This window comes from Buteo buteo, chromosome Z (genome assembly GCF_964188355.1).
Source record: "Buteo buteo chromosome Z, bButBut1.hap1.1, whole genome shotgun sequence".
Taxonomy (NCBI): Eukaryota; Metazoa; Chordata; class Aves; order Accipitriformes; family Accipitridae; genus Buteo; species Buteo buteo.
In genome coordinates this window covers 52,616,639-52,629,260 of record NC_134204.1, presented here as the reverse complement: position 1 = coordinate 52,629,260, position 12,622 = coordinate 52,616,639, and the positions used below count along the sequence as shown (strand labels likewise).

Genomic DNA, 12,622 nt, shown 5'->3' with positions numbered 1-12,622 from the left:
ATCAAAACGAGAGAGGGTTTTTTCTCATTGTTGCTTCCAGCCCTAGAAATATAGTTTGTAGAAAAAGGAAGTGAAGATCAGTTGCATTACTTGGATCTACCACAGGGAGAAAAGAATCTACAGAAACTAATGTTGGCATGTACTTCTAAATCGAACAGCACACTTCTGTAAAAATTGTTTTACCTTTCTCAGGTAGTCGTTCACTGTCTGTAACTTCAATTTGTAGTGATAGCTTTATGCATCTGACTTTGAACAATACTGTCCTCAATCTCAACCGTTTAGTTTTTCCTTTGAATAAACTGTTACTAACCCTTTGGCCACTGTCACTTAAAGTCACAAGAAATACTTTGGTTTTGCTCTGTAGCGTGAGCAATTCTGTAACAATAGCTTGCATAGAAATATCCCTGTTGTTTAAAGTTTCTATATCAAACCTGAACTGTGGTATCACTGCAGCATTGTCCTTACTAGGAAATAGGTAGCTTTCAAAAATCCTGTGCTCAATGCAAAAATCAAGGCTTGTTGACTTGCTTTTTGCATCATGGAAGAAGGCAGGTAGGAGTGATAGTAAGCAACTGAACCTGTCAGACAAGCACTTCATGTGGGTTAACAGCTTAGCATAGCAAAACACTAATACTTCCCTCCTGATTAAAGTATCTACAATGTTCTCCTATTCCTTCCCCATGACTTAGAGAATGCCTTGGAAAATGGGACAAGGGGAATCTATAATAATGCCTCTGAAGTAGATCTAAAAGCTAAGAGAGACTGGGATACCTGGGAAGCCTGCTTAAAAAATGGGTTTTCAGAGTTTATGATCTCTTACGACTCAGCTCCTTGTGTTGAAGTCTTAGGAGCCCTTTCTTTGTCTGAGACTTTTGAATGTAAGGAAGATAGTAAGAAAATGCTCTTAGCTTCAGGGAGAAGCCTAGGTTTGTTACTGGATAAATCTGCTTGTGGCAATTGCTCTGTGGTAACTTCATGTTGAATTCTCTGGGCTTATTGAAGACTTTTGTAAGTACCCAGCTGCATCCTTACACCTCTTACCTATTCTCTAGGCTTGGCAAAGGGGAGATCTAAATATGATGCACAAACTGGTTTCTTCAGGTAGTCTTCTAACTCTGCTCTTGGCTGTCATGCTCTGTTTATTACTGTACTACCCTGTTTTCTTGCGAGGCTGTGTGAGCTGAAAACTGTTCTGTAACAATCAGCAATGCCACAGTGCTATTGCATATTAAGTTCTGATCCCAGGTCTGAAAAAAAGTCAAACTACTAACAGCTTTCCCTGAGCCACTGGCATATGCCTTTATAAGGAATCAAATAACACAAAAGATAACAGGACAGTGTCGTTGCTTATTTAAATGTGAAACCTGAACCATCTCTTCAATGCTTAGATTTATCTTTGCTCACACTTCTGAGGCATTGGATGGTTTAAAGTACTTCTTGTTCCAAGTGTAGGGCTTATAATAGTTCTATTGAACAGTGGCTAAAAATTTAGGTTGTAATGAAAGAAGTCTCCAGAAAACTGGAAATTAACAAGTAATTGTGGTAGTCTGCAATTTAATTTCATAAATAAGGGTTGAGAATGTAGTCTGTTGCATAAAATAGCAAACAAAAGCTCTTTGATTCCTGATGTAAACAAATTCTTAGTGAAGTAAATACCACATACTAAAGTATAAGGCAAAGTATTATGATCATGGTTAAGAAGGCAATACTCCTAGCATTTGTGTGCATTTAGCTTTTTTCTTGTGAATTTCTTCAATCTACTCAAATCCATTCCTCCTGGAAGGCTTGTAAAGAAGATAGTTCTTTTAAGTATTTTGTCTTTAGAAGTATAATTTTGAGAGTTACAGTAATAAATTCTCTTTTGAATGGAGGTTAAACTTACAAATTATTCTTATTTCTTTGTAAAATCCTGGTACATGTTCTCTCCAGCTTGCCTTATTTATTTGTGGAAAACAGAGAAGGCTAAACTGAATTTGGAATCAAGTAAATACTGACTTTTTAGAAAACAACTTTGAAGCTTGAAACTGAAAAAGAGCAAGTTCTTCTGTCTGACTGGAATCATTATGTTTCAGGCACAGATAGTCTTACTGGTGATCCTTATACTTGCTATTGGAGACTTTGTCATAGGAACATTTATTCCTTTGGACAGCAAGAAGCCTAAAGGTTTCTTTGGTTATAAAGGTATGTTGGAACAGTTAGAATTGTAAATAATATCTTCACAAAGAGGAGACATGCTGTCATAATTAAGTTAAACATCTAAAATAGCTCATAGTCCTATTTAACTATAGAGATTTTTTTCCTGATTCTTTCAAACTTCTGCAGTACTGTTTCTTAAAGCTATTGGGCCAAAACTTGGTCCTACCTGCTTAGTATCAATTATATTAAATTTTAAGAAAGCTGGATAATACTCTTAAGTACTTTTTCTGGTTTTAAAGGCTATTTATGTTTACTATGTTGACTTTTATTTTGAGTCGAAGTGATGAATTAGGACTTAAATGTTCTACGCCTAATTTTTAGAAGGTCATACAGCTGTGCCTTTGGCTTTTTCATGGAGCTAATAATGGCTAGAATGGGCTAATACTGTAGTTTCTATATGCGTATTGATAGACTTAAATCTTCTTCTACAGCTGAAATATTTATGGAGAATTTTGGACCGGATTTCCGACACGAGGAAACTTTCTTTTCTGTATTTGCTATTTTCTTCCCTGCTGCAACTGGCATACTTGCTGGTGCAAATATCTCAGGTGATCTTGCGGTGAGTAGTGAATTAGCAAATACTGTTCACAAACACTTGAGTGTACATTTATCACTGTCATCAATGTCTACTGCCATTTTTCTTTCAGGATCCTCAGTCAGCCATACCTAAAGGAACGCTGTTGGCCATCTTAATTACTACACTGGTTTACATAGGAATTGCAGTATCTGTAGGTAAATAGAGCATGTTTTTAACTTTATCCTTTCACACTCATTCTGAGGGTGTGTTTTGATACAGTTTGTGTAATTCATTATGTAAAGTCATTATGTAATTGACTTTCACGCATGGGAAAATAATAGCCAGAGGTTTCTAATTTTTATTGCTGGAGGTTCAATTTCAAGCTCATTTTATAATTTCCTAAAATGAGTGATATTTTTCCGAAGACTAGTGGCTGCTTCAGACTAAAGATGACAAAAGACTTAACATGGATGTTTCCTCATTTGTTGCAGTTATTTATACTGAAAGATTTACAATTTAGCAGTGGGATAATCCATGGATTAGAAAAGTGTGTTTTCAGAAAATACTCACTGAACAAACACCTGATGGTAGTCAGCTACTTATCTGAAGTGAACTGTGGGATGATCAAACAGCTCTTTGGTGAGGGTGCATAAGCAGTAATTCCCCAGTAGAGGGAGGAGAATGAGTGGTACCTTCATCTGGCCAGCCCACTTTCAGAAGTGTTACTGTGTTCAGAAACGTCGTCTGTAGTTTTATTTTCATGTGAAAAGAGGAAAAACAATCATAGACTGGTCTGAGTCTTGTATAAGCTCTTTTTCTGGTCTTCCTCACCGCACAGTGGCTTGAAATTCTCTAGAAGTTGCCTTGGGGTTTGTCGCTCTATCAATTTTGCTCTAGAGCACTAATCATCAACCAGATTTTTCCCTCCCATAACATAATTCTATTCTAGGAACCTTAAGAACATAAGATGTAATCATATCTTGCATATTTCTTGCCCATGATTGGAAATGTTTTTATTCATGTCACATAAATTAGTTTCTGGCAGCAGTAATCAGTTTTCTTGTTGGAAAAACCTTGCCTTATCTTAGCTGTGCTGCATTTTGAATGAAATTCTCATTTATAGGAGTACCAATGATCTTGCCACTAATGATACTTCCTTTCCAAAGATACAAATCTTGCTAGTCTGCCTCTGTTGGCTTACATTGTACTGTAGCTCTGCCAAATAGTTGCTCTGTAGTGATTGTGCTTTATGCAGCGTAATGACCTACACTTATTTCCTAATTAGATTGACCTCATAGACCTCTGCTACCAAATTTGAATACTTTAGAACTTGAACCTACATGAGAGCAAAATGCTCATTAATATTAATTTGTTAATGGAATACTTTGATCATCTTTCAAACATGAAAAACCTCATTTTTCATATTGCAAAAGGAACAGTTTGCAAAACCAACTGAACATGAAATTGTTTGATGCATCAGAAATGTCCTGCCTTAGTTGCCTCCTATAACTTACACTTAGAATTCTGCTAGTTAGAAAAGGCCGGTGCTATTGCAGAAGTCAGAAATTATGGCATGAGTGAAATTCAGCTTTTTTTGAGGCATTGGGTCAGGAATCAGACAAATACAAATACTTTTATTCTTTTCCCCACACACTATTCCCCACTGTAAGTCTTCAGACTAGTGATAAGGAAGTCATTAAAACTTTGAAGGGGCTGGTAAATGTCACTGAGTAATCATGTCTCAAGTGGGAGATGACATTCTGAATTTAGCTCAGTATTTGCATGCTCTGCAGTAAGTAAGAGGGTTAAGAAACTGAGTAGAGAAGGCTTAGAAGAGGAGAATAACTAGTCCTACTGCTAGAGCTAGGCAGCCTATTTCAAAAAGAAACAGCTGTGAGGAGAAAGTGTGCAGTTTCATATTTTAGCAAGGGACTAATGCAGATGTGCAGGTGGCAGGATGATGATTGCATAAGCAACTTTTATATCAAAATTCTTGAAAGATATTTCAAAGAATAACATTTATTGCTTTAAAACCAAGGGAAGCTTTAATAAAAACCCCAAACTTCAGAGTAGGGTTCAGGTGTGCTTTCTATACACCGGGAAGTAAAACAATTAATGAGAACCTAACTGTAGCTGCTTGTAGCACTGGACAAGTTAAGCACTCCCAACTGCAGTCTGAAGCACTCAGGGTAGTATCTCTAGAATTCTTGCTGGTTGTATGTAGCTAGGAGATAACTTGGTATAGATGGTCCGTTAACCTTCTCAGGCTTATAGCATGGCAAAACCTTATTTTACTTTGGCAGGAACATGCTTATAAATGCCTATGAAAAGGTGAAATCCTGTTTTTACAGGAAAGAAGACCTAAAGGTTCTTGGGGAAAATATTGCCAGAATCTTAGAAATAAATAAAACTTTTCTGAATGAGGGTTAAATAAAATGTCTGGACTTATATCTAAGTATCTTCTGCTGAGAATGGAGCTTGCCCAGCTCACTTCTGTTCTGCATTCTGTCATAGTAAGGCTCACATTAAGTTTGTTCATGGTGCCATTGTCCCTTTCTGTCATACTTTGATTCCATGTGTGAAAGACCTGCCAGCCAGTTGGATCTAAACTGTGAAAAAGGGAATGAGGAAGAGGAGGGATGTGATAGTGCACTGTAGCTATTTAATGGGTTGCTCAGCTTAATGGGTCTGCCACTGCCATCTATTACCAACAAAATGTTATCTACAAATAGTTCAACTAGTAAGTATATTGTCACATCCATTACATACTGCTTGAATGGCTGGGCTGAATACTTGTGTAGTGGAAGAGAAGAAACTTTTCCTCATACAGAACTTTTAATCCCATTTAAAACAAAACAACAGCAACAAAAAACCTCAGCCCTTCCATGCACCCGCAAGAAAAGCATAAGTCGGGTGATCAATATAGGAAGCTTTTACTGAAATTTAACCAATTGGGCCTAATAAGTAACTGAAAAATAAATCTGAAAAATGGAAGGATTAAATAATGTCTACCTACCAGGACCAGGTGTTATTGTGGATTGTTAATCAAGTTCTAGTGGCTTGGAAGCAATCTAAATATGGTATAGGTATTTAGGAATTCATTTCCCCAATGAGAAACAAATTACATAGGTAACAGGGACTGTTATTGGAGAAACTTAAGCTTGCAGCATATCTGTGCCCTCCTCCTTAGTTTGCAAGGAAGTTATTTAAATCCTCAGTAGTTACATGGTTCTGCTCCCAGGACCTCCGTGTCATTCAAGTTCGTAAAAGACCAAATTAAGGGAATTCTATTGGCTACCACTCTGTAGACTTCCCTTTCCTCTTCTCCACTCATTATTTAATTCCTGTTCCTGGAAATATTTGCTGGTGTCCAAACAATTTGACTACCTCAACTATTAAACCATAGAATGTTAAATAATATTTAGTGTGCTCTGGTTTGTTTTGTCCTTTATGAGACAAAAACCCTTGAAGTAGAAGATTTGCAGGCTTTTTCGTACTTTTCAGTTTTTCTTAGTACGTAAGGGCTGAAATGCTGTGTCTTCAGCATTTTCTTGACCAGTGAAATTACAAACAATCATAGATGAATTGAAGACAGCAGTTTAAGAGATAAACCTAATTATAAAAAAATGTGGTAGGAATGGGACTGTGTGGCTTTGTTTTTCACCAAGAAACCAACTTGAAATACCACAGTAGCATAGGAGGTGGCCTGTTTAAGCATTGGAAAATGGCTTGCAGCAGGCTTTCATGACAAACTACTTAGTTTTTTTGAATGCCTGGGTTGTATTGACTGGAAAACAAACAACTGCAACACTGTGCACATCTGTCTACATACATCTGTACATACACTACAAAAATGCACTCCTCTAAGAAAGCTGACAAAAAGAGAAACTATAAAGTCAAGTGATGGTGCATAATACTAACTTCAATTAAAGAGCTATGCGGAAACTCATGATTCAGAGAAATGATATGTTGAGCTAAAACTGTGCTGTTAAACTTCTGCAAGTCTGTTGACATTGTTTTCCTCTGTGCTAAAACTTTCCTTTTCTTATTAGACTCTTGATTTATTCAAAAACTGAAGGTCATCTCAGGCAAGAGAACAATTAGTTTACTTGTTTGTATTTGTTCTTCATAGTGAAGATGTGCTTAATACTGAAATTTGTTAAAAATGTAAATGCCATATTTTAATGTTGCTCTGTGAGAATATGCTTACATAAAAAGGGAATTGAGCTTGACATGTGTCCTTAAGTTCAGGTTCAATCTGTTAATGCCTGTTTTTTTGTGACTATGTCCATTCTAGGTTCCTGTGTTGTTCGAGATGCCACAGGGAACCTTAATAACACGATTGTTACTGAGCTGACAAATTGCACTACTGCAGCTTGCAAATTAAACTATGATTTCTCATCCTGTCAGACAGGGTGTCAGTATGGGCTGATGAACAATTTCCAGGTATAAAACTTTCTCCTAAAACTGTTTATTGGCTTTTGTGTTTGTTCTTTGTTTGAATTGCGTATTAAGAAAAATCATAGGCTAAAAATGCCCATCTCCATAAGTACAAGGTTTATCTGGAATAGTGAAGTGGTACACTCTAGCTAGTATGTAGAAGAATAAGGTAACTATGTTAAAAACTTTTGGGTGTTTATATACAGGTGGTATAAATATTTACTCTTCTTCTGAGTAAACTGCTTAGGTTTGGTGGTAGGACTGCTACTTTCTTTAGATGTCTGAATGTCATCATTCAGTGATGTGGATAGAAGTACTCATTGTTCAATAGTGATGCATAGTAATCATAGGTAGCCTCTGTCAATAACTCGTTCCTTAATTTCTTAAGTTGCTTAAAAAATATGCTGACTTTTAAAAAAATGTTTTACCTATTTGTCACAGTATCCTCTTTAATGTTAAGAATGTTGTGAATTTTCATAAAACCTGATGTTACTGTATTTAAAAATTCTCTAGAAGTCATGGGGTAATTCATAGTCTTAACTTACACTTCACAGGTAATTGAGATATCCATGAACCATTGGTAAGGGTTTGAAAGAAGTCAAGGGAAACATACTTATTGCCGATTGAATTTTTCTAATAGGCCTACAGAAAGTTGACTAGAGATTAAGCTGAAATCCACTAATGAAAAAGGTGTCTGGTTTGTGGGTTTTGATCAGAATTACATGTAGTACGTGTACTCCTTATATGTACTACTTACATGTTAGGCTGAGAGCCTTACCTGCAAAGCTGGGTGGAAAACCGATTTTGTACGTGCTGAAATAATGTTGCAGTGCAGACCATTCTATTAGAGTAAAATAGATTTTCATAGTGGAACAATTTGAGTATCTATGTGGTGTTTCTTTGTTCTGGTTTAGAAAAAGCCTGTATTTAGAAACATCAGAGTTGCTCTTGTGCAAATAATTATTCTGCAAAATTTGAAGACTTTCCTTATTTGTTCAAGCTCGAAAGAGCCCAGTGTATCATCAAATGTACAGCCGAGAATGGTGTAGTACTGGTTTCCTCTGATTATATCTTTTTCTTTAAGTCATAACTTTGGTAAGGTTGCTTAGCCATAGATGTTGATTGTACTTCTAGTAAGTTAGTCATTAATGTTCTAGTTTCTTAGCATTTGGTTGAAAGAGTACTTCAATTTCCCAAATTATTCTTGCTTCTCTCTGTAGAAAAACCAGTGGGTTCTGAATAGCAAAAGTCACTTTCAAGGCCAGGGGCTGCACAGAGAAAGCAGTGTCCCTTACGCCCCCCTTTTTGTTGGGGTTTTGAAACTTCATCATGGAGACTGCACAGCATCTCTGGGCAACCTGCTTCAGTGCTTAGCCACCTTCTCTGTGGAATTTTGTTCTTCTAATACCCAGTTGGACTTTCCCTTGCTGTTTGTTTTTTCTCTCATCCTCACAGCTTTTGCTGTGCATCTCTGGGAAGAGTCTGATTCTCAGAAGATGTCAGTAGGAAATCGTTTGCATGAGAGGCTGTCTGCCTGTAGGGAAACCGTTGTCCATTTTGTAACTGAACTGCCCTCAACTTAGTAGCTCTGAATAGTAGCTATAAGGAGATTTTTATTTTTTTTTACATATGCAAGTCACAGTGTGTTGGGGGGGCTGGGGGCGGCTCCAGGCTTATATACCTCAAGCTCTTCATACAAACATAACTTCTTTCTGTAGGTTGAATAACTGAGAATAAATACTTCACAAACATAAATTAATCCCTAAAGTGAGCAAAGATTGTTGTATTTGTCTTACAGCTTGTTAGCATGCAGGTTCTGAGGTTGAAAGTGCCAGCTTACTTGTGTGCACAGCCTGATGACTTCACCACTTTGGTACACTTTGTGCTGCATTCAGTTCTTACAGCAAAGAATTGATTTGAAGTTAGTGCTTAGGCAGCTCAGGTTTTGAATGTGTTTGGGCAGCAAATGAATGACTTGTAGTATGATTTACCTATGGAAAGCTTAGATGATGCTAAGTGAGAACATCAGTTAAAATGAGAACAGTTAGTGAGACAGGCTTAGTTAGACTTGCATGGAAAGACCATCTTTAGTTTCTGTTGTAGTCAATGCAAATGAATTACAGGTCCTCACAGGCTTCAGGCATTTCTCTGCTCAGTGTCAGTGACATTTCTGTGCTGTCACCTGGTGGAAGAGTAACTTCAGAAACTTGGTTTGGGCTCTGTAGCCTCAGCCTGGAACTTCCCTAGAATAAGTTACAGCTTTGGGTAATTTAAATGCAGTATTTGGTCAACTTTGGATGAAAGTTGAAAGTAGCATGAAACTCCATTCCAGAAACAGTGTAAAAGTTCTGCTGAAACATTCCTCTTACAAAGGAAGGCAGCTATAAAACATTTGAAAAAAGTTAGGGGAAGGGGGAGTTGAACAATGCTTTGTCCGTATTCATTATAAAAATCTAACTTTAAAGAAGCTGCTGCTTGGTTTCATGTGGCATTTTTTTCTGTTCCACAATGTCTGGACCAAAGAGCTGTGACTGTAGTCAAAATTTGATGTTTCATTATCCCAGGTGTTTGAAATTTAAGCAACTGTCTAAACAGTAAATGCCAAGCAAACATGAGTCCCTTATCAGCAGTAAATATTTATCTGTCTCACCACACCAGTGGTAACAGGGCAATTCTTACTAGATATCTGTCCTTCCAATTCTGCCTGTTCTTTCAGGGATGAAAATTTCAGTGCTATAGCTAACTGCATGTCTGGGCTCCTTGGTTTTGTGGTCAAGAGGTTTGGATTATGGTGTATATGTTGGGGGAGGGCGGCAGAGGGTTGTTTAACATCATGGTATACTGGTTCTGCTGGAACTGGTTCTCCTTTTGTTCCCCTAGCTTAGAAGAAGCTTCCTGATGTATCTGACATTAGTAACCTAACTTACTAGCTTTTAAAATGGACAGACATTATCTGCATGCATCTTACTCAGATTTCTCTCAAATTTATAAAATAGATGTAATATTCAAAAATAGTGTAAATAAATAGAGGCAATGAACAGAACCTAGAAAGAGAATGTAAAATCTGAGTAGATTTTAAGAACTAAATTGCAAGAAGTTGATGTGAGTGTAGTAAAGTGAAGGCCTTGAAGTAACAATGTTTTAAATTGTATGGGAAGAAAAGTGATGGAGGCCTGTACATAGATTTTGTCCATAAGAAGTCCTTCCAGGGAAGATTGATCAAGCCATCCTTGCAGGGAAGAAAATTTTCATACTGCTTCTACAAGGATTATTCTATACTTGTTTATTACCTTTCTATAGCAAAGGTTTCTTTCTAAAATATTTGTCAGTAAAGCATTTACACCCCTAACTTCTCTTCTAGAGATATAGTGTCGGGTTATTGCAAACTGGCATTTACAACTGTAACTTTTTCTGTTGATTATAAAACTGACTCAAACCTGGGCATAGGAGGGATAGCCTGATGTATGTGTCATTAGTTTTACTCATCTTTGAATAAAGAAAGGCCTGTCCTGCCTTTTTTTCTTGTCAAGTACAAATATGCTTTAGGAGATTCTCTCCTTCATTCGTTACACTACTATGACAGCTACTTCACTCTCATCTTACACACCTGCAATTATTTAATTTCTCTCTTTAGGCAAGGCATGCCTTGAACTGACGAATGAAACATGATGTAGCATAGAGATTCAGTTGACTGAGAGACCCAGCAGTCTTTGTCAGTCTGATCTGGAGAAAACCACTAAATTTTATCATTTGTTTAGCCCTAGAAATATGACTAAAACTTCATCAGTCTGTATATTGTTTCTGAGAGCGTGTCCTACCTAGTAGGATTGCTTTAGACATCTAAATTTTACAACTTCACGTGACAGTAACTTAAAAACTGGACACTTCTGCATGATCTTTCTTGCCTTTGTTCAGTCCCTTTCCTGATACTCTCAGTGAGGTTGCCAGGATGAAAGAGGCGAGTAGTAATCAGTGCAAATGATGGAGAATGTCATTCTGACACATGGTGCTTGAAAGACACTGTGCTGGGTTTGGTCCATTGACTAAAAACATCAGCTTTTTCAAGACTGTATCAAATTCTTAAACACTGGCTGTCTTCAAGGAGCTAGGCTTTTGTTTCTTAAAGAAAAGTACTCTATTAAACCATGATTGTTCTTAAAATACACAGTTCTGTATCTTAATTCACTTGACACATGAAAAGCTGGATGCAGCTATGGGTGGAAATAATTGGTAGAATGGTAGAAGAGGGTCTTTAGGCTGTATGGCAATTAGACAGAAACTGCTTTCATTCTAATTTGGGATTTATTTTTTTTTTAAATGTCTATCAACATTGTGCTTTTACACTTAGGTTACTGAGCATTTATCGTTTTGTTAGTCATCCAGTCTACCAGGAATTGCATATTGTATTTCACTCACTGGGGTTACAAAGATGTCCTAGGATGTGATCTTGGGGAGACAGAAAGCAAGTTTGTCCTATCATCGTGGTTTTGAATGGGAAACAAACCTAACTTAAAGTGATGGAGAAGTTGAGAAAGACAATCAGCTTTCCTAAGATGTTCCCCAATTTCAGTTGTTTTGTCACTTGGGCTTTCTGAGACCATATTACTCAGTGGTAGACTAGTCAAAATATGTAACAAATTCCAATGTATTTTTCTTCCATTGACATATTTCTAATCCTTTTATGAGCCCATGGAGACTTTTGCTGTTGATTGTTTTGACCTGAGAATTACATGGTTGGACTATATGTTGTGTGAAAAGCCATTTTCTGTTCTGAAATTAGGATCCATTTATATCCCCTGAGTTATGCCTAGTTCATTCATTAATATGAATGCATGATATTCAACCAGCTCTTAAGTGGAGGGTACATAGTATTTTATTTTTCTGTTTGTGTAGTTAATGTTGCCATCCATTTGTATAGTATACTTTTTCATATTCTTTTAAAAAAATAACTGTTTTGTTTTCAGGTGATGAGCATGGTATCGGGATTTGCACCACTGATTTCTGCAGGTATTTTTTCAGCCACTCTGTCTTCTGCATTAGCATCTCTTGTGAGTGCCCCTAAGATCTTCCAGGTAAGTATGGAAGGAAACCCATAATCTTTTAAAGAATAATTTCAATGAGTTTTTGAATCAGAATTTTTGGAAGGGTACTCTTGACTTACTGCCGTCATGATTCATACCAGTTGACAAGATCTAATATTTACCTATTGCTTAGAATGAGAAAACAGTTGTGTTACTGTTACTAAACGTAGCTAGACTATAACTTGTTCCGGATCTCTTGTGTTTCTGATTAGTTTAGAAACTAGTTGTGGTGTAACTAACATTATAGGAATCTACAAACTCCTCCTAGATATTTTTTGTTGTAAGTGACCATGGAGCATGTACAAAGAGAACAGATCAGTTCATTTTTCAAAGTAATCACAGAAGGAAACAGCATGAAGTAGAACCTGTAGCTGTGGAATCTTAATCC

General features: G+C 36.9%; 1 protein-coding gene across 2 annotated transcripts in view; it reads left to right on the top strand.

The window, feature by feature from the left end:
- Window positions 1-12,622, top strand: part of SLC12A2 (solute carrier family 12 member 2) — a 63,520-nt gene that overhangs the window by 27,020 nt on the left and 23,878 nt on the right. For both annotated transcript variants that reach the window (XM_075020848.1, XM_075020849.1), the window contains exons 7-11: window positions 2,073-2,181; window positions 2,628-2,755; window positions 2,844-2,928; window positions 7,011-7,159; window positions 12,118-12,225. In XM_075020848.1, the coding sequence (XP_074876949.1) occupies window positions 2,073-2,181; window positions 2,628-2,755; window positions 2,844-2,928; window positions 7,011-7,159; window positions 12,118-12,225 (579 nt within the window). The remainder of the gene's footprint in view (window positions 1-2,072; window positions 2,182-2,627; window positions 2,756-2,843; window positions 2,929-7,010; window positions 7,160-12,117; window positions 12,226-12,622) is intronic.